This window comes from Taudactylus pleione, unplaced genomic scaffold (assembly GCF_031769625.1).
Source record: "Taudactylus pleione unplaced genomic scaffold, aTauple2 ptg000186l, whole genome shotgun sequence".
NCBI lineage: Eukaryota > Metazoa > Chordata > Amphibia > Anura > Myobatrachidae > Taudactylus > Taudactylus pleione.
Window position 1 is genome coordinate 9447522 of NW_028284588.1, and position 25304 is coordinate 9472825.

The 25304-nt window shown below is 43.3% G+C and overlaps 1 protein-coding gene across 1 annotated transcript in view; it reads right to left on the reverse strand.

Annotated features, from left to right (window-relative positions):
* The window catches only part of LOC148519652 (uncharacterized), a 123068-nt gene that overhangs the window by 13552 nt on the left and 84212 nt on the right, over positions 1-25304 (reverse strand). Inside the window, exons 10-12 of the mRNA XM_088476309.1 lie at positions 15591-15629; positions 15348-15455; positions 10882-10930 (exon numbers count right to left, since the gene is read on the reverse strand). Coding sequence (XP_088332435.1) covers positions 10882-10930; positions 15348-15455; positions 15591-15629 — 196 coding nt within the window. The remainder of the gene's footprint in view (positions 1-10881; positions 10931-15347; positions 15456-15590; positions 15630-25304) is intronic.

A 25304-nucleotide genomic window follows, 5' to 3' on the forward strand; every position in this document is an offset into this window, starting at 1 on the left:
TTTGAATCTTGATTTGAAGATATTAGCTAAACTGATTGCTAATCAATTACAAGGGGTATTCTTCCATATTTGCTCACTCATCAGCAACTGGGGTTTACACATGGTAGACAGTAGGTGTGGGGGTGAGCTCTGTAATTGCTTCTTTTGTAAATGCTTTATACTGTAAAAAGCTTGCCCCTGATATTCTTCATAGTTTAGATGAAGAAAAAGCATATGAAAAAGTGTCTTGGAAGCATTTGTCCAGGTTTTTGAACTTCAGAATTTTGGGGGGCAGTTCACCAGCTTTAATTCCTATATTTATGACGGTACATGTACTAAATAAGCCATCAATGGGGATCTTGGCTTGCCATTTTTAACGTCATGGAAGTTCACATTGGCTGCCCCTTGTCCCCCCTAATTTTAAGCCGCGTACACACTAGACAATATTTATTAACGATATAGAGATAACTAAATCGTTCAACGATATATCGTTCAGTGTATATGCACTGAACGATCGACGATGCGTGCTCTCATGGCATGATAACGATATTCCCCGTCAGCTAAACATGCAGCTCAATCTGGGGATATCGTTATGCTGCCGAATGCAACATGGCCCTGCTCCCCTCTCCGCTGCTGTTCGTCGTGGCTGACATCGGTAATTGTGTATACACTTACCGATGTCGGCACCCCCCGTCAGGCTTGCTGTGTCCAATATCGCTCATCACACACATCATCTATAGGGTGTATGAGCTTTTATTCCAGAGTATTTGTGTCAGTGCTGTTCAGTTTAATATTGTAGCATTTACTAATGACCTTCTGCTGTTTCTCTCTGACGCACATCTCTCTTTGCAGCCTGTACTAGAAAAAAAAATGCTTTGTTTGGTCAGGTGCCTGGGTTCACAATGAACAGAGATAAGTCCATTGCCCTGTGTCTTTAGGGAAAGGGGTGGGGTGCGCAGTAGAAACTCCCAGAAGCCAACTGGGAGGTGCCTCTTGCAATATTAGCATAGTGAATGGATTTCTCTACCACGTCCCATAAATGCTCGATTGGGTTCATGTTGGGCAAACATGGTGGCCAAACCATTCGTCAGAATTCTCCAGAATGCTCCGCGAGCCAACTCAAAACATTTTGGGACAGATGGCACAGTGATTTATCCTGCTGGAATATTCCATCGTTGTGGGGGTATTTTAAGTCCATGAAGGACTGCAAATGGCCATCAAGGAAAGTAATGTAGCGGTTACCAGTCAATGATGTGTTCAGGCGGACCAGCAGACCCAACTAATGCCACGTGAACACTCCCCACACCATTATGTGCGGACCTTTGTGGACAACTAGGGTCCATGGCCTCATGGGGTCTGCGCCACACCAAACCTCACCATTAGCCCGAAACAACTGAGACTCATTGGACCACGACACGGTGCCAGTCCTCCAGGGTCCAATTAGCGATGTCAAAAGCCCAGGTGAGGCGCTGTCGCTGGTGTTGTAGTGTTAACAGGGGCACTCTGGTGGGTCTCCCATGGAAGCTAAAGAACGCTGCACTGACCTGCTGGATATGATTCTGGTACAGTACCTCCTGCATTGAATGTGTATGTGTCCTATAAATGCTCAATTGGGCTATGTCAGGCGATTGTGGTGGCCAAATCATTCATCGGAATTCTCCAGAATGTTCCTCAAACCGATTTTGGGCAAATTGGAACCCATGACACGTTGCATTATTCTGCTGGAATATTCCATCATTGTGGGGATACATTAAGTCCATGAAGTGCTGCAAATGGTCACCAAGCAATGCAATGTAGTGGTTACTGGTCAATGATGTGTTCAGACGGACCAGCGAATTTAACCCATGCCACACTAACAGACCATTATGGAACCACCACCAGCCTGTGCCACACCCAAACTTCACCATCAGCCCGAAACAACTGGAACAGTGACTCATCAGACCACGCCACATTGACAGTCCTCTAGGGTCCAATTAGCAATGTAATGGGCCCAGGTGAGGCGCTGTCTGGTGTCGTAGTGTTAATAGGGGCATGCTGGTGGGACTTCTGGTCCCATATCTCATGGAAGCTAAAGAACACTGCACTGACCTGCTGGATATCTGTCTGGTGTCCCCTGCATTGAATGTGGAAGTGATTTGAGCCAGTGTCACTTGTCTGTTACCACAGACAATTCTGTCCAGACACTGGTCATGTTTAAGAACCTGTGGTCAGCCACTGCACTGACCGCGGTGGGTAGTACTGCCCATCATGAGGTATTCCTGATACACAAGTGACACAATATATCAAAGAATGTTGAATGTCTGCACAACTTCAGTAATGGAATGTCCCATCCGTCGGGCACCCACTACCATGCCCCGTCCGGACTCCGATAATTTACATCACTTTGCCATGAGCAGCCTAGCCAGTGTTCATACTGACTCAGATTACAACTGATGCAGGTCTGGGCATTTGTTGATATATATATATATATATATATATATACATATATATATATATATATATATATATATATCCCTCTCTATATCCAAACACAATACTTAGAGGGCGCTGACAAATGGAATGTTTTGTACATTTTAATATCAATACAAAATTCACAATGGAGATACCACTGAAAACTTTCAGCTGATATTGGCATTAAATAATTGTTCTGATTTGGCTACCAAGGTTCTTATTCAATGTGTGAGATGTGCATTTGGTTCTGTGAACGTACCCTCTCACCAAAGAAATCACCCAACAATGCGGCCAATGGCCAAATACGTATTAGTATATCAGAATAATTTATGTCAATAAAAACAGCTAGTAGTTGAACCCCTGGCCGAAATGATCAATCTTTATGGATCTTCGGGAGTGTATATATTACTAGGCTTATAGGGTGCTCCACTTACAGGAAATTAACAGTATCCTGATCTATCCAGTTATTAGAAAAACCCAAAGTGTCAATCTTTCTTTTGATCATTTCTGTAAGATTATAATCTAACCTAGCATAGGTTTTAACATCAGATAACGTCTTAGTTAATTTTCGGTCGTAGTCAAACCAATCCTGGATGACGACAACTGCTCTGCCCCTTATCCAGGTCTGAAGACAAAATTCTTATAGGTCTCTCAATTTGTGGAGGGCTATTCTCTCATCCGTCAAGTTGTCATGCATTTTTGGGCCGACAGTGGTAGAGACATGTTCTGTGAGCCTTAGAAGGTCTTAAGACGAGCATTATTTGATGGAGGAACAAAAGAGGATGAGTTTTTAGGTCTATTTATTTTCTCTCAATTCTGCCATTGGTGTGGAAAAATATTTCCTCAATCTAACTTTCCGACCGAATTTATAGTGAACAATGCCCCCTAAGAGAGTTATGTCTATACATCTGCACAAATATGAGTCCCTTGGAAAGTTATTTAATCTCAGACTCAGGGGAGTACTTGATAGATTAAATACGAGATTTAAGTTCTCTTCCATCTTCCCCTTCTTGTTGTAACCCCCTTGCCGCATATAGGATCTACGCCTCTTTGTGGGCCTGATGTTGTATTTGTTTGTCCTAAAAACCACTAGGTGGTCTGGTATCTAAATTGCCTAGATCAGAAGTAGATACTGATGACACTATCCACTGTAGATATCGAGGTCTGTTTACTTGATCTATAAAGTCTACAAGATTTTCTGGGGCCCTGTTTACATGTGAGCCACTTGTATACAGTATGATTCTTAAAATCATTATTGACTGTCGCCAATATCTTATGCTTAAAAGCTACGTGCTGTTTCCGGCGGGGGTGACATCACTTTCGTGTTCACAGCACGGCGTTACATTGTCTTTTGGCGCTCTTTTGGAGGTAAGAGGGGTAGAAATTAGGTGAATATGTTCTATGTATTTAGAATGTTTTGGAGTCAAATGCCTTTGCTTCGCATTTATAGCTAATCTTGTGACGATATGATGAAATCTTGACAAAGGTCCTGTCAGGACTGAAACGTTCACAAACCAGCTCTCCATTATGCTGATCTGGGATAACCAGCATTGCCTGGGTTGAATACTGGACCCTGAAGTACACCTGCAACCTTTATTTGTTTACATTGTCCTCGCCTATAACCCCGTTCCATTGATCATGAAAATGACTCCACTGTTTACATGCATGCAAACAGTGGCATAACTACCGTGGGTGCAAGGGGTGTAGCTGCTATGGTGCCTAAGCTGACTCCACAGAGTCAGCCGCTCCCCCTGCACCAAGTCACGCACAAAAGGTGGGCTGGTCCAGTCAGGGCCGCCGAGGGGTCCCGGGTGTCAGCGGTGTTTATTTGCTGCTGGCCTACAAGTGGATTACAGCTGGCACACCAGTGGATTATAGCTGGCACACTGGCAGGCAGACATGGAGAGACAGTGTCGTTGGTCACGAGGCAATCAGAACTCGCGGACTGGCAGGCATCAGTAGTATCGGCTCCCGATTGGCTGCCGGTCCGTGAGCTCTGATTGGCTCGTGACTGCTTTCAGATTCAAATTGCGCCGGCACTGTCTACCCATGTATCAGCTGTAATTAGCTGGCGGCCCTGCACCAAATCCACACCTGCTGGCTGCTGATGAAACACAGGGGGAGGTGAGAAGCTGCTAGAGGGACACGAGAGGCGAGTTGCTGGGGGGCATAATGTGTAAGGGCCACTACTATTGTGTGGAATAAAGTATTATATGGGGCACTTACTACGTGGCATAATTTGGGTTTTGATTTTTGTACTGTGTTTTATAATATATAAGGGGAACTACTACTGCGTGGCATAATGTGTATAAGGGGTACTACTGTGTGACATAACCTGAATGGGCTCTGTGTGGGGCGCAAATGTTTGTGTATATGGTCACTTTGAAAAGGACTAACTCTGGATTTATTATGAACTTGCATGAGTCATAAAAGTTTGCCACTTGCTCAAACTGTGAGGTTACAAGGATACATTTGTAGCTTTCACACAGGTTTTTAGCAGACTGTCAATTCCCACTTGAGCCAGCCCTGGAACTTGTGTATGTGTCCCCATTTTTAGAAGTTCAAACCTAGGCGAAAACCTAATCCTGGTCAATATAAATATATATATAAATATATATATCTCAAGAAAGAAGAGAAAGCGCGCTCTAATGTACAAAATATAAAATATATTAAAATACAAAATGTGTAAATAACACAAACTGAATAATTAAAAAATCAACAATTAAATGCAGCAATGAAGCTACTTCAATGATCAGTCCTAGATGTCGACACAAAGGATGAATATCCCTTTCGTTTCACAAAGAGTAGATTTATTGAGTCCTTTGTTGGTCTTTAAATGATTTTGTAGAGGTCATAAATCCTGTTTTCAGGGTTAGCAATGATTCCTTGTAATGTTGCTGAAAAATACCCTTCCACCAAAAATACACCCAAACAGGCCAAAAGGCCACTATTATTATTTGAATAAAACACTTCAATCTCAATAAAAAAGAACAATATTTATTCAATAAAATCAGTGAATCTGATGAGCTTACATCAAACACTAGTCAAAATACGATGGAGACCCAACGCGTTTCGTCCCCACAGATTAGGAAGAGAGGAAAGAGAGGAGGGAGGAAACGCCCCCCAAAAAAGACGGGCAGGCTTTCATCAACACGAGAATGCCCAAATAGCATCATCAACATTTCCCAGAAGAAACTTTCTTCCCCACAGATTTCATTACTCGAAAAGGGACTCAAATTTGCACCTCATTTACATGTTGACAAATTTAACTTATTCATAGATCTGAACAAGTTTGTACGTAACTTGACTGTCCAAAGACATTTTTTGAAAAATCCTGTTCCTAAATTAGATTTTAGGCCTCTAAACAAACCATTGGTATCTCTACCATCTAAGTTTTATCCTGTAGAATCTAGAGGTAGTTATTTGGATATCTTTTACGAAAATGTGAAAGAAGTTTTTAGGAAACTTAAAACGCAAAGTTGTAAATTTAATGGTAATATAAACCCCCACGAACAAAAAGCTATTAAACAGTTTAATACGGATGATAGTTTAGTTATTAAGAGCGCTGACAAGGGGGGGCGGTTGTTTCACAGGACCTTGAAATGTATGTAAAAGAGGCGTATAACATATTGAATGATAATACAACCTATGAGAGATTGGACGCTAATCCTACCGATCATTTTCAGGAGGATATTTTTAAATTGCTGAATGATGCTAAGAAAAAAAGGTTGATTTAACGGAAGAATTTAAATACATGTACATTGAAAATCCGAGGGTATCAGTATTTTACCATATCCCTAAGGTTCATAAAAATAAGGAAACTCCCCCAGGACATCCTATAATTTCAGGGATCAGTCTGACCTGTAATTTGTCACTTTATTTAGATTTAAAACTTCAGCCTTATGTAAAGAATTTGAAATCATATCTTAAAGATTCTACCTCACTTTTAAAACTATTGAAGGACTTCAAATGGTCACCTGCATATACATGGCTTACAATAGATGTACAGGCCCTCTATTCCTCTATCCCTCATTCTAAGGGGTTAGAGGCAGTGAATGAAGTACTATCTTGTTCTTCAGATATGGCTGTAGCAGAAAAAGAGTTTATCCTAGAAGGAATCAAATTTGTGTTAGAGCACAATTTTTTCGTTTTTGAAAACAAGTTTTTTGTACAAAGACAAGGTACTGCCATGGGCACAAAAGTGGCACCTTCATATGCGAATATATTAATGGGTCGATGGGAGGAGCAATTCATTTATAATTCCAATTTTGAAAAAAACAATATTGTATTATTCCGTCGATATATAGACGACCTTATATTTATTTGGAATGGTGATCAAGAAAGTATTGAGCAGTTTATTAAATACATCAATGAGAATGATTTCAATCTTGTATTTACATTTAAACAAAATAATAAATGTATTGAATTTTTGGATATAATGTTGGAAGGTGAGGTGGACCAAACGATTAGTACTAAAACTAATTTTAAGGATGTAGACGCAAATAGCTATATACCAGCCTCTAGTTGTCATTATCCAGCTTGGATTAAAAATGTACCGTTTGCTCAGTTTTTGAGATTGAAGTAAATATTGATCCATATTAGTGCAATTTTTTCTCACTCACAAATGCTAAAAGATAGATTCATTGAGAGAGGCTATAAACTAAGTGAAATCGAAGCAGCACGTATTAAAGCCTTGAATTTGGATAGAAATGATCTTCTGAAAGATAAGATCAAGAATGCAGATGATAGATTTTCTAAACATAGACCGTTTATCACACAATTTAATAGGGAAAACAAAGCAATAAGGAATATACTGGCCAGACATTGGAATATTTTACTGAAGGACCCAATCTTGGGCCCATCCTTGTCGACTAAACCTCAGTTGGTTTTCAAAAAGGCTATAAATATGAAAAACATCTTGGCACCAAGTAAACTTAGGTCTATAAATAATCGAGCAATCACCCAATTAAATAAAGTTTTGTTTGGCACCTACAACAGGTTGTTTCCCTTGTAAAAAGTGCATCTGCTGTAAATTTATGGATAGACTACCTTTCCATTGGACAGACGACAAGGGCAAAAAATATACAATTAAGGATAAAATTACTTGTGATACAGAATTTGTAGTTTATAAAATCACATGTGGCTGTGGAAAAAATTATGTAGGAAAAACTAAAAGGTGTCTTAAAATCCGTATCCAAGAATATCTAAGGAATATTAAAAATATAGTACGCACTCACAGCCTGCCTAGACACTTTCAAGAAATACATGGGTCCGATACTAGGGATTTTCTGTTTACAGCTTTGGAACATATTAAACTAGACCCTATGGGGAGTAATAGGGAATTGGCATTATCCAGAAGAGAATCCTTTTGGATCTACTCATTGGATACCCTTCACCCTAAAGGTCTTAATGAGAATATAGATATAGTGTCCTTTTTGACGATTTGATGGGGGTCACCATTACTTCTATATTAGAGTTCCTTAGGTCTTTGTTTCTATCATTTCATACTATTCCTTCTGTAAGATTTTGAGTAAATGTATATGAATCTTGTATGCTTATTTGTAAAAGTTATGGTCCTAAATGGGGAGTTTCTATCTATTATTTCTCTCAGGGTATTATGGTTATGTATTTTAGTATATCATTCATGAGAATTCAGGATAAGGGTTATATTTTTGATATACACATCAGTTAGGATCTATACATCAGTCAGGATCTACATAAGGGGCTTTTTTCATTTCATTTTTACATCTGTCATCAGTGACATTAAACTATTAAGTTAATATTTATTATCCCCACAGCTAGGCTCATCAGGGCGCCGCTGACTGGTTGCTGTATACTGCGTCCCACTAGTTGGTACGTAAGTTGTAGTTGCATAGCAACTGACTGCTGCGAACTGGGTTCTGACTGCTGGTTGTGTATGCTGACTGGCTGCAGCGCACTGCATTCCAATAGTTGAAACGCAAGCTGTAGTTGCATAGCAACAGAAGTCTTCCTTCACTTTCGTCTAACCTATTGGAGGGCGGATGTTACTCCTGAGCATTGCGGTTCACGAGGTTGAACACATGACGCCAACAATACTGGCGGAGATCACCCGGATCTGTTTGCCATCGGCCGGTTTATGGGCGGAGGCTGTTTGCTCACATTGATGAGCTTGTGTTTACGCTCAGCTACTTGGGGCATTTGTTTACTTACGGTATGCGTTCCAAGTGTTGGAACGCGGAAGTAATATTGACATTGTGCATAGCTGTATATTGTTCAGGATTACCTTCCTCAGGTGATTTCAGTTCACCAATTTAACAATTATCCTCTATAATAAAGGTTTTTTTAAAATATTTCATAGTTTGCTCACATATGGCATTTAGAATAAAATTAATTTAGAAGTTTAGTGATAAAAATCATTTTATGATTAATGCATTTTATGCACTGGTTTAAGATTTTTGCTAATAAGGGCTCAAGGCTGAATAGTCAGGCATTCATACTGACATTGTGCACAGATGTATTTTGTTTAGGATTACCTTCTTCAGGTGATTCTAGTTCACCATTTTAACAATTATCCTCCATAATAAGGTCTTCTTTGAAATATTTTTTAGTTTGTTCACATATGGCATTTAGAATAGTTAAATTTAGAAGTATAGCGATAAAAATAATTTTATGATTAGTGCATTTTATGCAATGGTTTAAGATTTTTTACTAATAAGGGATAATCATGACAACACTTCCCAGAAAGGGGTTTATAAGGCTGAACAGTCAGGCATTGTCACTTTTGCAGCAGACTGAAACACTTGTCAGCAGTATTTTGCAGGAGTGGAACGTGAGTTGAACCTATATTATTATTCTATTTCACTCTGAGACTTCCCATTTAGGATTTGACTTAAAAAAGATAGACAATGTTGTTGTTTATGTATTATTTATACTATCAATGTTAGCATTATACTAAAAATCATGCTGCATGTTAACCATGTTAAAGTTAGTCAGATATATGCTCTTTTATATCTTTACACATTAGATTGTGTCATTATCTGTTTCTAAAGTTGAATAATATTTATAAATTGTATTAATAAAATTAGGTAGAATTGATTATAGAAAAGGATGTTATAGGACTATTTGTTTGATTATTTACATTTATATGAATGTTAAAATTACCATGCTAAATGCACTTTAGGTGAATTCATGGAGAAACCAGAGTAACTAGTTATCTGGAAGTTTACGCATGTTTGCTAATGAGTCACTATTTTACTTATGTATATACTGAGAGACTATCCTCTTGGTTATTTAAACATTTACATATTATCACGCTATAGGTTTTGTATGCTAGTGTTAATATTAACAGCTGATATTATGTGTTTTTCTAGAGGATTATTGCTTCTGAGCAATCCTTACCTGGGAGTATAAATCCATCCACTATATAAAGTGCGTCTACTCCAGTTTATTCTCCGCAAACAGATCTTAGCATCGTTTGATCAGTGTTCACATTTTCCTGACTATTAATAGGACTGATAATACAGTCATTTGATGGTATGTATAATCATTGTCTCTGTATGTGTCAATATGCAAACTATAAGCAATGATTATTATTAGGCTGATTTCTGTGCAGGTACCCTTCACTTATATGCACCCATTTATGTTTTATAAGATGTACCCCTGATGAAGTCCCATGTGGGGACGAAACGCGCTGGATCCATCGTATTTTGACTAGTGTTTGATGTAAGCTCATCAGATTCACTGATTTTATTGAATAAATATTGTTCTTTTTTATTGAGATTGAAGTGTTTTATTCAAATAATAATAGTGGCCTTTTGGCCTGTTTGGGTGTATTTTTGGTGGAAGGGTATTTTTCAGCAACATTACAAGGAATCATTGCTAACCCTGAAAACAGGATTTATGACCTCTACAAAATCATTTAAAGACCAACAAAGGACTCAATAAATCTACTCTTTGTGAAACGAAAGGGAGATTCATCCTTTGTGTCGACATCTAGGACTGATCATTGAAGTAGCTTCATTGCTGCATTAATTGCTGATTTTTTAATTATTCAGTTTGTGTTATTTACACATTTTGTATTTTAATATATTTTATATTTTGTACATTAGAGCGCCCTCTCTCTTCTTTCTTGGTTTCCATTTCCCTCCATATCTGTCTAACAGAGATATTAGGTGAAAGGTGCAGCCATCCACTCTATTAGATTTAAGTGTTGGTTACACATCAGTATCATCAATAATTTTAGGGCAAATAATAGGGTATCTTTGTGTGTGTGTGTGTGTGTGTGTGTATATATATATACACACATATACAAATATTTTATATATACATACACAGTATATAGTTGGAGATAAGGAGTTTGACAATTTGACTCCACATGACACTAACTGGTAAAGTCCACCATTCTAGATTTTACCACAGTGAGGCAAAGCACGTTACAAGATAAACTGAATAAGTTAAGAGTTTACATACCCCATTTTGTTGTGTTGACACTGTTTTCCTGACCATATGGAGGCAAAAACTAGAAATAAAAATTGACAAAGTTAAAACAACTTCGTAACAATATTATATTCCTGAATGATATAGGTTTATATTTGCAAATGTTTGATATGTTTGCGATGAAGCTGTTAGTCACACTGGATGTCAGAGCCTGTTAACTTGAAACAAGTTAAATTAACTAGGAGTCTGAAACCAGGTTACAATCCTTGATAAAATTAGTAATAAGAAATATAACTAAGTCTGATAGGGCAAGCATGCACACATTTTTAATTCTGAGCAATAAAAAACATTGAGCCAGATTGCAAGTTGCACGCACGTTGCCCATAACTACCGATCAGATTCTACTTATTTATCTCGTACCTTCTAGAAAATGATATCTAGAATCTGATTGGTTGCTATGGGCAACATCTCCACTTTTGTAAACCAGCACTTTAGTAAATATACCCCCAAGCGTCTTACTGAAATCAGAGAACAAGTGCCAATGAAGACGCCATTGTAGCCCTTCAAAATACAGTAGAATCTCAGTCCAACCACATTACAAATCTCACTTCTAAATCGGATGACTTGGAAAATAATTATTGACAAAATAATCTTGGGTTTATAGTAATCCCTAAACATATCAAGGGGGTTGACCCGAGTGTTGACATTACCCAGATCCTTAATCAGGGGCGTTTCAAGAGAGGAGGGGGCCCGTGTGCAGTCTCTGTCCGGGGCCCCCTCTCCAGGGGCCGGCAGCGCACTGAGCGCAGCGGTAGACTCTAAACACTACTCTATACCCAGAGTCTACAGCGCATGCGCCGGCTGCCTCACCATTTTCCCGGCGTTTTCCATACTGCGCATAAGCAAACCACCAGGAAGATGGCCGTGGCGGCTATTTTCCAGGCGATTACAGTGTTGATATCGGCGCCGGCATGCGACTCCGGAGTGGTAAGTATTAAAAAAATGGGTGCAGGGTGTGCGGTGTGGGCCAACCTGGACCCAGGGCCCATGTGCACCGCATACCCTGCACCCATTATAAATACACCCCTGTCCTTAATGTTCCAACTACCTCAGGTACAGTTTTAATTAAAAGAGCACACCATCTGGGCTCGGACAGGTACGCCTGTAATTGCAAATTTTTTTATTTTTCATGATAAAGAAAATATTACCTCCATAGTCACTTGAAAAACCATACTATCGATCTTACTTTTAACACAGCTGGCAACAAAGAGGTTTATCTTCAATACAAACAACATTTAGAAACATTTGTTTTGCTAAGCTTCAGACGGATTTTACTCATAATTATCACTGTCAGGGTGGCAAGGCCGGCAGAGCACTGGTGGTGAAACAGCGAAAAAAAAAAAACATTTTATTCCTAAACTAACAGACCTCCTCATGGAATGTCAGCAACTTTTCAAGCTGCAATTACTACTCTTTTTGAATCTTATTTAGTTAATGTATATTCTGCCATTTTGACAGACCAATTTTGATCACATTTCTATCTTCAAGTTGTCCGAAATGACAATCCAGGGATATATCTGAAGAAGAGGTAAAATTAGCAATTGAAACACTCCATTTACATAAAGATCTAGGACCGGATATCCTCAATAGCAATTATTATAAGATCCTCATGGATCATTTTATTTCCACACTTCCAAATCTATTACAACAAATTAATTTCTTCTTTCATTGAGGCCACTACGACCTTCCACCCGAAGCTGTACAAGGATCCCTAACTACTGTCTTCCTATAGGCTGATCATCTTGCTTAATAAAGACTATAAAATTACAGTGAAGAATCTTTTCTACCAGACTGCAGGAATCGATACTAGAACTTCTGACAAGTCATCAAATCAGCTTACACATAGCCATCAGTCCGACAAAGATATACTTTTCTCGACTGCAGCCCTGGTCACCTGCTGATAAACCCTCTTCTAGAGTATTACTAATGCTGGTTGCACACTTAGTGATGTGTACTCAAACGATATGTTGGCTCGATGGGCCGTCATATTGTATCACAGGTACACATTGAACGATGTCATGAACGACTGAATGATCCCTTGTTCCGTCCTTTGTAACCTGCAATTGCGCCCCACGCGATATCGTCCAGCTGGCCATGCAGCACGGCCGACCGGGCGATATCACGTGACTGTGGAAGCATGCAGATACTCCGCACACATCGGACGATCCGGCCTTTATGTTGTTCCGATTTGGCCAGAAACTACATATCGGGATGACATTATCCTATTTTTATTCTTCTCCAAGTACCAAATTACTCAATCACCTCTTAAGATGGCCCATTCAAATGTTTTCGGGGGAACCAGACAAGCTAACCTCTATTTAACCTTGCCCTGGACCCATTATTAAGAGTTCTTAAGTTTTTGCCTCTTTTCCACGGTGTCCACGGAACCGAGGAGGTAAAGATTTCTGCCTTTGTAGATGACTTGCTTATTTTCATTGCCAACCCTGAGGAGTGTTTGCTTCCCCTTAATTGAAAAATTTTAAATGTTAGTCTCCACTCTGGCTTCACTACATTACAAAATCAACTGCAATGGCCTTGGGAAATAAACCATATCGCTCCCCTAGAAAACTGACATCATTTGCAACTATCCTTTTTGGGTAGAACCAACTTTATAAAAATGGTAACTTTCATGAAACTGCATTATCCTTTACAGGTTCTCCATTTTCTTCTCACATTGACCAAAAAAACCTTTTTGGCAACAGTCTGGAAATTTATAAGAAAAAATAAAGAAGCTAAACTATGTATGACAATTTTACAATGGAATAAATCAGAAGGTGGCATAGAATTTATAATTATGCTGTATAACCATGCGATGAATGGCCACTACATCAAATATTGGCTTCACCATAGCGATCTTTATGTAAATGACTCCTTAGAAAGACAACTTTTATGGACTGTATCACACGGGACGATGAGACAACTATCAGATATCGTTGTCTGATCGACCTGCATGTGCTGGATGTTCGATATCGAACATCCAGCACATGCACCAACCACCAGTATAGTAAACAGGCTAACCTGGTCGATATCGAACAGGTTGGCCTGCAAGCACGATGGTCCATATCGACCATCCGTACCCGTGCATCGATGGTCGTTTGGTTGTTGGAGGGGGCTAAAAAAAAAGGACAATATAAACAGTCAAACGAAATTGTTTATATTGTCCTTTTTATCTGACCATGTATATCCACCATTAGACAACTAATTCAGCCAGAAACACAGAACAGAGCAGTAATAAAGGTGAACTAATCAATTCCGTAAAGTACACTTGATAAATAAAATATATCTTTTAATGATCATAATAAAATATACACAACCTGCAGAAAGTGATGGGCCATCACTCTCTGCAGCCACATTGTGCTGGCACACTTCTGGACACACCAGGAGCTGTATGGACGTGAGGGGCCATTGCAGCTCGAGTGAGCCGAGCGGATCTCTGGAGCTGTCCTCCTCCACTGAACCACTGAAATGGACCATTACACTGAAGTCCCCGGAGCAGCAGGCACAGTCAGGGTTGCTTCGATCAGGCTGGTCAGATAGCATGGCTTCCAGCGTGCCAGGACTTAACAGAAGCAGGCTATAAACTCAATCGCGCAGAGCAACTGGCAACCAGAAGCTTCCCCTCCGGTATCTGCAGATGTTAAGTGGAGAAGGCAAGTGTCTCAGGCGGCAGCAGCCTAGAAAAAGGTCCACGCACTTGAGTCCCTGGTCTCAAAAGGCCAGGAGCAGGCGAACACAAAGGAGTCTAGCAAACTTGGATTCAGCAGGTGCCCCTGGAGTGTCTGTGGATAGACCTAGTGGTTAGACGTTTCTTGGGACCAGTGAATATCCCTAATTTTAGCTTTTAATGCAGCGTTGGTATAGCAGCTGTGGAGAGATGGGTCTATCCAAGATGGTGGTTAGGGTACTTTCCCCTTGGATTTAAGGTTTTATTCACACCGAATTCAAGAAGATCACTGATCCAACAGCTACATCAATTATTGATGTGTATGTGTTATCACTACTGCCCAACACATAGTAATCAGGGATGATTGTAACCCAGACCTAAAGAACCACGTAATTGAGATTTTGTAGTCCCCAATGACAGGAATCCTTTATTTATGCAATAGAGTTCTATTTGAGATCAGATTACCACTTCAAAAGATGAGGTTGCTGCCTGAAAGTAGGTGCAAGCATAAGAGGATATGAGGTCATTTGAAACAATAGACTACAGACCTATTTGCATACATTTTCTAGCAATGAAAGTCTGATGTACTAGTAAAAGCATGAATTTTAAAAAAGTGAGTAATTGGCATTTGGTCCCAAATTACAGAGATTAATAAGGTCCAGGGTACACCTTGCTCTGACAGTCTTATGGGAACCACATAAAATTTAACTTAAATTATTATATCTTTCTTGCTGATAGAGTTCTGATCTCAAGAATGTAACATATTGACACTTACAGCAAGTTCTTTGCATTTCAAATAATACTGCTCCAAACGGTCACTCAGCTGTTGGGTCAGGATCAGCACTTCTGAAGCCTCTTTCCAAGATGAAATCCGGAAAGTTGTCTAAATAGTTAACAAAATGTATCAAGCTCAAATCATGCAGTATATATATATATATATATATATATATATATAAATAACAATCCAAAAAAATTATTAGTAAACTTGCCAAAAAATATTAGCATTTTATTAACGTACCGAATATAATAAAGCCAATTTTCTTCTGGAGAATGAATACTGTAAAGTAAATAAAAATGTATTATTTATTTATAAGGTAGACAAATGTATTATATCTAATATTCTAGCACTAAAAGGTAACATGATCAATGCTGATTGAAAGTGAAGTTTATAACAGGAGGGTAATGGATTGAAAGATCTACAGTAAAAAGGTAGATAATGTCTAGATCAGTGGTCAGGGAACTAGGGTAAATTACCCAACATGGGGTAAAAATGAAATTGCTGGGGGTAATGGACGGACAACCGGGCATGCATATAGAATGATTCATGTGCATGCCCGGCTGTGACGCAGGGAGGCTCTAAGCTGGGACGCCCGCTGAGATGTTATTACCAGCGGGCGCCCGGCTCCTTCCCTGCAGCGCCGCGTTAGCCGGAGGCTGGAGTTCTCTTCTGAATTCCAGCTTCTGGCTCTATCCATGCGCACTATGGGAGTTCCGAGGAGCAGCCGGGCGGACAGGACGGCGGCGAATGCAGGAGCGGGGATTGAGGTAAGTGTTTTTTTTTTTTTTGTACAAGCGGCACTACAGGGGATTATATGGGGGCACTAGTACAGGGGCATTATATGAAGGCACTACTACAGGGCCATTATATGGGGGCAGTACTACAGGGGCACTACTACAGAAGCATTATATGGGGGCACTACTATATGATTTCCTTTTTTTCAAATCAAGGGGGTAACGTCAGCGTATCGAAATATATTTTGGGGTAAAAGGTAAAAAAGTTCCCTGACCCCTGGTCTGGATAGACACCAGATGTTATACAAGCAAAAAGTCGACTTTGACAAAAGGTCGACACACTAAAGGTCGGCATATAAGAAGGTAGACAGGTACAAATGGTCGATAGGGTCAAAAGGTCAACATGCACATTTTTTACATGAAAATGGTTGACTTTTTTTTGTTTTCTAACCCTAATCTTCACCCTAACCCTCCCCTTGGTGCCTAACCCTAACAGTCGGGGTAGGTGCCAGACCCTAACCGTCCCTTCTAGTGCCCAAGCCTGACCGTTGGGGAAAGTGCCTAACCCGAACAAAAACCAAACAAAACATGTGTCGACCATTTTCATGTTGACCTTTTGACACTGTCGACCATTTGTACATGTCGACCTTTAGTGTGTCTACTTTTTTTGTCCCTTTTCGACCTATTGCCTGTCTAACATCTGGTGTCTATCTAGACATTGTCTACCTTTTTACTGTAGATCTTTAGACCGCATACCAACAGGAATGCTCAGGCCCCTTCTCTATAGATTGTGTATGGCTGGTGGGTTCATTTTAGGAACAGGCTTCCAACACATGAAAAATATTATTTTAGTTCCTCCACAACAATTAGTGTCATTAGTATTTTAGGTAATAATACAAATTTATTAATATAAAGTGTTTGCCTTGTTTTATTTTTCAGAACACACCTCAAGTAAGAGGTGTTACTGAGAATTTAATCATTTTATGCCATGATAAATATTTATTTTTATACAAATGAGACATTTATTGATTTCATAATAAATCACTAGGATTACAATAAGTAAAAAAATGGATGCGGTATATTTAGTCGACATTCAGAATATCGATATCTCAAATGTCAATACTAAAAGACAATGTGAATGTTGACAGTCGTCATTTTGCGAATGCGATTTCCCTTCACTTTTAATGTAAACTTTATCCTAACTCCTGCCTAATCCTAAATTGCAACCTAACCCCAAAATTGAGTGTCGACATTCTGGCTGTAAACAACGTCAATGCCGGCATTCTGAATATCAAAATTCAGATCATGTCGACATTCTGACTGCATTCCTTTAAAACCATGGGTTAACAATGTATAAATTCTAATTTTTTAAATATTTGTCATTTCTGCACTTGGCAAAATATATTCATTATAGTAATACGTAAAATATATCACAGTGCAAATATGTTCACAAATATACAGTGGACTATAATTTTCTTCGAAATACTTCATAGTACTCCATACAATGGGCTTGCTCCATTCTAGACAGGAGTGTGCAATTGGGAATGAATGCACAGGAAAAGAAGGGGGGGAGGGGTGAAGAAATTATTCAAATAACTGGTCAAATATAGCATTACTGTAACCCCAATGCCGATAGATGTAAATGTATACAAAATTGTAAGAGAAATAAACCTATAAGATGATGTGGTAGGCTTGGCTTATCAGTCAAGAATTGCATAAGAAAAGCTAACCAGGAAGGAAAGGAAGGCCAAAAAGGACTCTTATTGGGGGAACATTTACAGGGAAACCGTAGCAAAATGGAATGATAGAAAACAAAAATTATGTTAATAACAAGAGATATGGTAAGAACTTACCTTTGTTATCTCTGTTTCTACGAAGTCCATAGGGTCCACAGGGTTGACCTTGGGGTTATAGCTGGATCAGGATCCATGGGCACCACACAGTTAAGCTTTAGCTCCCAGGATGCACTTGGGTCCTCCCCTATACCCCGCCCCCGAGCCACAGGCACCTCAGTTGGTAAGCAGCCTAGGCCGGAGGAGAATATGGAACAGAGAGAAGGAAGACTGGAACACACAAGAAACCATACTCACAGAAATGGGAGACGGAAAACCGGTGACCAGCCACACAGCCCATATGAAGCCAGGTGCATCAGGGCGGGCGCCCTGTGGACCCTATGGACTTCGTAGAAACAGAGATAACAAAGGTAAGTTCTTACCATATCTCTTGTTTTCTACTTCAGGGTCCATAGGGTTGACCTTGGGGATGTCCCAAAGCAGTTCAACTAAGGGCGGGGAAGCTCCTGTGCTGAAAGGAGCACCCGGCGCCCAAAGGATGCATCCTGAGAGGCGAAGGTGTCAAACGCATAGAACCTCAAAAACGTTTGAAGACCAAGTGGCCGCCTTACACAGCTGAACAGCAGAGGCGCCACGTCTAGCAGCCCAAGAGGGACCCACAGAACGAGTGGAATGAGCCTTAACAGAGGCTGGCACAGGTAAACCCTCCTGTGCATAAGCTTCACAAATAACGGAACGAAGCCAACGGGCTAACGTTTGTTTGTTGGCAGGCCAACCCCTCTTGTGAAAACCAAAGAGGCTAAACAAGGAATCAGACTTCCTGACCGAAGCCGTCCGGTCCACATAAATTCTAAGCGCCCGGACCACATCTAAGGAAGTCTCACCAGCTGAAAGATCAGGGGACTGAAAAGCTGGCACAACAAGTTCCTGATTAATGTGGAACTTCGAGACCACTTTGGGCAAAAACTCAGGACGAGTGTGGAGCACCGCTCTGTCCTGGTGAAAAATCAGGAAAGGAGGGCGACAGGAAAGCGCCCCCAATTCAGACACCCTCCTGGCCGAAGCAATTGCCAGGAGAAAAACAGTCTTAAATGTCAGCCACTTGAGCTCCACCGACTCAAGAGGCTCAAACGGAGGACCTTGCAGGACCCGTAGAACCACCGCCAAGTCCCAAGGAGCCACAGGAGGCACAAAGGGAGGCTGGATCCTGAGAACACCTTGGAAAAAGGTGTGAACATCCAGCAGTATTGCAATCCGCCGTTGAAACCACACGGACAAGGCGGACACCTGAACCTTCAGAGATGCAAGGCGTAAGCCGAGGTCCAATCCTGATTGAAGAAATTCCAAGATCCTAGAAACTCGGAACACCTGAGGATCATAATGTCTGGACTCACACCACTGAAAGTAAGTGTGCCACACCCTGTGATAAATCCGTGCTGAAGCAGGCTTGCGTGCCCTGAGCATGGTACCAATAACCGAACTGGAGAAGCCCCGAGACCTCAAGACGGCTGTCTCAAGAGCCACGCCGTCAAAGACAGCCGACCCAGATCCGGGTAAAGGCAGGGCCCCTGAGACAACAGGTCCCGACGCTGAGGAAGAAGGTACGGAGCGTCGATGGAGAGGCTCCTGAGATCGCAGTACCAAGGACGTCTGGGCCACGCCGGAGCTACCAGCACGAGCGTGCCGCCGTCCTGCTTGAATTTTCGCAGAACCCGAGGAAGTAGGGATATCGGAGGAAACAAATACGCTAGGTGAAACGTCCATTTCACCAACAGCGCGTCCACCAGACTTGCGCCTGCGTCTCTTGTCCTTGACCCGTAAACGGGCAACTTGTGATTGTGAAAGGAGGCCATCAAGTCCAGCTCCGGCAGTCCCCACCTGTCCACGAGTAGCTGAAACACCTCTGGGTGAAGCGACCATTCCCCGGGATGCACGTCGTGACGGCTGAGGAAGTCCGCTTCCCAATTGAGGACTCCGGGGATGAAGACCGCCGAGAACGCTGGAATGTGACCCTCCGCCCAAGTCAGGATGTGAGACACCTCCGACATCGCTGCCCAACTGCGAGTTCCTCCTTGGTGGTTGATATACGCCACCGTGGTGGCGTTGTCGGATGCACCTGTACCGCCCTTCGGTGAAGAGCGGGTCCGGACAACTGCAGGGCCCTGTATACTGCCCGCAGTTCCAGGATGTTGATGGGAAGAAAAGCTTCTTCCGCAGACCAACGACCCTGGAGAGACAATGAGCCGGTCACTGCCCCCAACCCCGGAGACTGGCATCCGTCGTGAGCAGGACCCAGTCCGGGATCCAAAAGGGGCGCCCCTCGACCAGATGAGCTGTCTGAAGCCACCAAGCCAAAGATTGCCGAACGTCCGGAGGCAACACCAGCACCTGAGAGCGGATCCGGTGAGGTAACCCGTTCCATTCCGATAGAATCAGCCCCTGCAGGGGCCGGGAATGGAACTGGGCAAATTCCACCATGTCGAATGTCCACACCATGGACCCCAGAAGTCTCATAGCCGAATGGACCGACAGGCGGCAACTGCTCAGGCAACTGCGTATCCGCAGCTGTAGGGAGGCGACCTTCTCCGGAGTCAGGAAGATCCTTTGCTGACGCGAATCCAGCAGGGCTCCCAAATGAACCATCCGCTGTGATGGAATCAGGGAGGACTTTTTCCAATTTATCAACCACCCGTGTGCTTGCAGGCAAGCGATCGTCAGGTGGAGATGTTGAAGCAGTACCTCCGGGGAGCTCGCCAGCAACAGGAGGTCGTCCAGATACGGCAGCAGCCGTACATTCTGGTTCCGAAGATGTGTGGCCATGACCGCCATAATCTTCGTGAACACCCTCGGCGCCGTGGAGAGACCAAAGGGTAGCGCCCGGAACTGATAGTCGTGTTGAAGGATAGCGAACCTCAGACACCGCTGGTGCGAAGGTGCTATCGGAACATGGAGGTAGGCGTCCTGGATATCCAGGGACACCATGTAATGCCCCGGTTCCATCGCCAGAATGATGGAACGTAACGTTTCCATCCTGAACTTGGGAACTCTGAGGAATTTGTTCAGAGACTTCAAGTTGAGGATAGGGCGATGAGAACCATTGGGTTTCCGCACCAGAAACAGAGAAGAATAGTACCCCGTCCCTCGTTGTAATTGAGGAACGGGAACAATGACCCCTGCTTTCAGCAAGGACTCTATAGCCTCCTGAATCAGTAACGCCTTGGTCTTGTCCTGAGAAGGACTCGTGCAGAAAAACTGGTGGGGTGGTCTGTGCCGAAAAGACAGGGCGTACCCCTGGGAGACCACTTCTCGAACCCAGGCATCCGTGGTGGTATTGTGCCAGCACTGGGCAAATCGAAGAAGTCGGCCTCCCACTCTGAGGTCCCCCAGAGGGAGGCCCGTCCCATCAGGCCGCAGGTTTATCTTCCTGCTTGGAAGAAGGGCACCGAGCACTCCAGGCTTGCTTCTTGGGTTTAGAGGCAGTCTTACTCGCCGACTGTCTCGGGAAGGACTGACCTTTTGCCTTACCCTGAACCGGAAAGGAACGATAAGCCGAACTCCGAACCTTAGCAGGCAGTGCCGCCGAAGGGAGGAAAGCCGACTTGGATTTAGCCAGGGTATCCACTATTTTGTCCAAGTCCGGACCAAATAGTAATTCCCCATTGAAAGGTAAGGCCTCCAGGCCTTTCTTTGAATCAGAGTCCGCTCTCCAGGACCGCAACCATAAGGATCGGCGGGCAGACAACGCTGCAGCCGATACCCGCGAAGTCAGCAAACTAGCATCTAAAGAGGCTTACCCAATATAAGAAGCAGCGTCCCTCATCTGACCCAACAACGCCCTCTGGACATCCGGAGCGTCGTCCGGGAAGGTATCTTCCAATGCATTGGCCCACCCCTCAATGGCCTTGGCCACCCAGGAGATGGCCATGGACGGTCGGGCCACCGCCCCGGAGAGGGAGTAAACAGACTTTAAGCAAGTCTCAACTTTCCTGTCCGTGGGATCCTTCAGCGAGGATATAGACGGTAATGGCAAAGTAGAGCTCCTTATTAAACGGGTGACATGTGAATCCACCGCCGGTGGAGTTTCCCATTTTTTACAATGTGCCTCAGGGAAGGGATAATTAGAAGCCAACCACTTCTGAGGAAGGAATCTCTTACTGGGCGCCTGCCAAGCTACCGCCATATGATCCGTCAACTGATCCGACAGGGGAAACACCGCATAAGCCACCTTAGTTTTTTTTAAACTAGGATACTTCGACTTAGGAGCCGGTGCCTCATCCTCTATAAGAAGAATGGCTCGCACCGCCCTAACCAGTGCTCGCACATTAATGGACGACTTGGTATCCATTTCTTGGACCGAGGCGTCCGAGTCAGTGTCATCAGGGACCTCCCCATCATCTGAGGAACCCTCTGAGTCCGATACCTGAGCCGCCCGCGCCATGAGTGGGCGTTTTGAAACCCTAGAAGGCATGTCAGTCTGCAACATTGACTGAAAAGCCGGAGGATGCGGCCGCCAAATTTTGCAGGGAGTTGGAGAACACATCCACACAGGGTGGAGGAGTCGCCATAGGGGCCTGAAAAGGTACCGCAGGCTGCTGCGGCACAGGGGAAGCCTGTATATACATAGGCAACCCCGAATAGGGACCCACAGACTGAGACCCAGGAGGACTCCGCAATAACTGCGGGACACCCGGGGAATGGGGGATGGTCGGCTGGGGTAACGCCGTAGTAGGGAGAGCAGTCGGGACCGACAGACGGTCCGCAATAGACACCAGCACTTGAGAAAACATCGCCCACGGTGGTTCCTGCGTCACAGAAGGTCTGGATGGGCCAGGAGCCACCTGGCACCGACTACACAGGCCATCCTGTGACAAATCCTCCCTATTCACTCCTGCAGAACAGCATCCGCAGGAGGCCAACGCCGGAGCCACTGAGCGCTCAACCTCCTCGTCTGACATGACAGTATATATTATATATCTGGCAACAGGGCAGAAGTAAACGCACTCACCGGTGTGTTGAACAACAGCCCACAATATGGCACTGTGTCGCACACAACTGTATGTGACGAACCTCACAAATACGTGATCTATATAAGTGAGGTCAGTAGAAACACCCTTCCCCCACACACCTGTAGGGCTCGTAGGAGAAGTAAAGGGACAGGTATAAGCTGACAGTAAGCGGAAAATAAGCACAGACAGGCAGCACTAGCAAAAGTCACATACCATGCAGAGAAGTTATACTCACTGCACCTCTCCACTACAATCAACCTCCCAGATTCAGTGTCTGGGAGGGCTATAGTGCTGTGTACGCTGTCCTTAAATCAGGGGAGAGGTACACAGGGGGACCGGTCCGCTTGCTCCCTGAGATCTGAGTTGCCACTGTGAGAAAATGGCCCCCAGAGACCTCAGAGGAGGAGTGGCCGTGAAACTGCAGCTCAGCGACGCCAGACTGCGTGCTGAAAGGCGCGCTGAGCTGAGGGGAGGAGCCGCTGAACAGGGAAGGCTTCCTCCCCTGGCTGGCCATGACCCCAGGGATGCTGGCTTCCCGCTTGCCTGTAATCCCTGGTGGTCTAGTGGTCCCACGGGTTATGGGGAGGGGGGGGGGGGCGCCGCCACTGCCAGCAGCCTCCGGTCTGTCTCCAGGACCGGAGGCTAAAGGACTGCATTTTAAGGCATTCCACGCGCCGCCGCTAGCCAGTGACGCGCGGCTTACCTGAATCCCCGGCGACTCCGGCAGCAGTCCTGGGAGGTAGACAGAGTCCGGCTAGTACGGACTCTGTCCTCCCGCCGCGATCCCCAGATCAGTACTGGCGTCGCGGCGCCAGTCGGGGATCAGAGCGGCAGCGTGGGCGTCTGTATAGACAGCCCTTCGCTGCCGTCTGTAGTAAAAAGAGATTAAAATAAATAAAATCTAATTTAAAATAAAAAGCTTCTGGGGGCTGCTCCTGCAGCCCCCCTGCGCGGTGACCGACTCCGGCCGGGCACCAACTTACACTGAGGTGCCTGTGGCTCGGGGGCGGGGTATAGGGGAGGACCCAAGTGCATCCTGGGAGCTAAAAGCTTAACTGTGTGGTGCCCATGGATCCTGATCCAGCTATAACCCCAAGGTCAACCCTGTGGACCCCCTATGGACCCTGAAGTAGAAAGTTAATATACAAAAAAACAACATTAAAAAAACAAAAAAACATCTAAAAAGGTAATTATTCAGCAAAAGGTTAAAAACATTTATACTCCAATTTTGCCGTGGGTTGTGTGCCAATATAAAAACTTGCTTTCAAACAAGTAGGTGACTATAATATGTTAAGTAGACCCAAATGGCAATGTATCTACATACAACAGGAAAATCCAATCTAATGATACACTTGCAACAAAGAAAACAAATTTGACTAGAATAATAATAAATGTAACAATAGGTCTTAAAAACTGAGACAATCTAAAGCAAAATGCGAAAATTGGCGAAAATATGCGGGGGGGAGGCTTGTTAGGACCTGTAGTCCTAATGTAAAAGACAATTACATTCAACCTATTCTTTACACCTATTGACCCCGCACCCACCAACCAGGTGTGCGGGGAACAATCCATGGCTTCAGCCCTGGAGTACACTGGGGAGGGGGGAACCCCTTTATTCCCACCTTCCCAGTAATCCCTGGCCTCGGCTGACTAGTTGGGGGGTGAAAGCTTTGGCCGGGAGACCCCGTCAAGTGTGTCCCATGGCTGTGAAATTACCCCCGTCCCCCCTGCTAGCAGAGCCCGCTGCTGGTTCTAAAACTACAGAGGACCCCTACGTAAAATGTTCCCGTATGTCTAGAACCAGGGCCGGATCCTCAAGCCCTCTGCTGGTTCATTAAATTCGGGGGACCCCCACGCACTTTTTGAACTAGTGCCCTGGGCTGGTTATGCTTTTGGGGGGGGGGGGGGCAGTCTTTTTTTAAAATTAACACTTTAATGGCATTTTTACACTCAGAAACATGCATGGATCACACTGATCTGTGTATGCTTCCGCTAAACATGCTGCTGACAGGCAGCTCTATAGTGTTCAGTCCAAATAGGACTGAACATTCACACTTGTAAACACAATTGCATATACCATCAGAAAACACGGTTCAGTCAAACAGGACAACTTAGACACGAGTGAGTTTGTTCCAAAGAAACTCACAAATTTACTATGTGATGTGATGTGAAAGAGTGTGTATATTATTAACAATCATTTGTAGACTAATTATTATATCTATATGAATATTACATTCTTATACTGCTATAGACATAATATGAATTACTTATTCCATAGTCCAGAAACTGGTTTATCAGGGCCATTGCCATATCAACAGATCTGTTCTTGGCCTTAGCCAGTTCACACATAACCTCAACACATATGGCTCTGGCATTTTGTTGCAACACAATAAGGTTTAGAACCACTCCCACTAGTTTCAA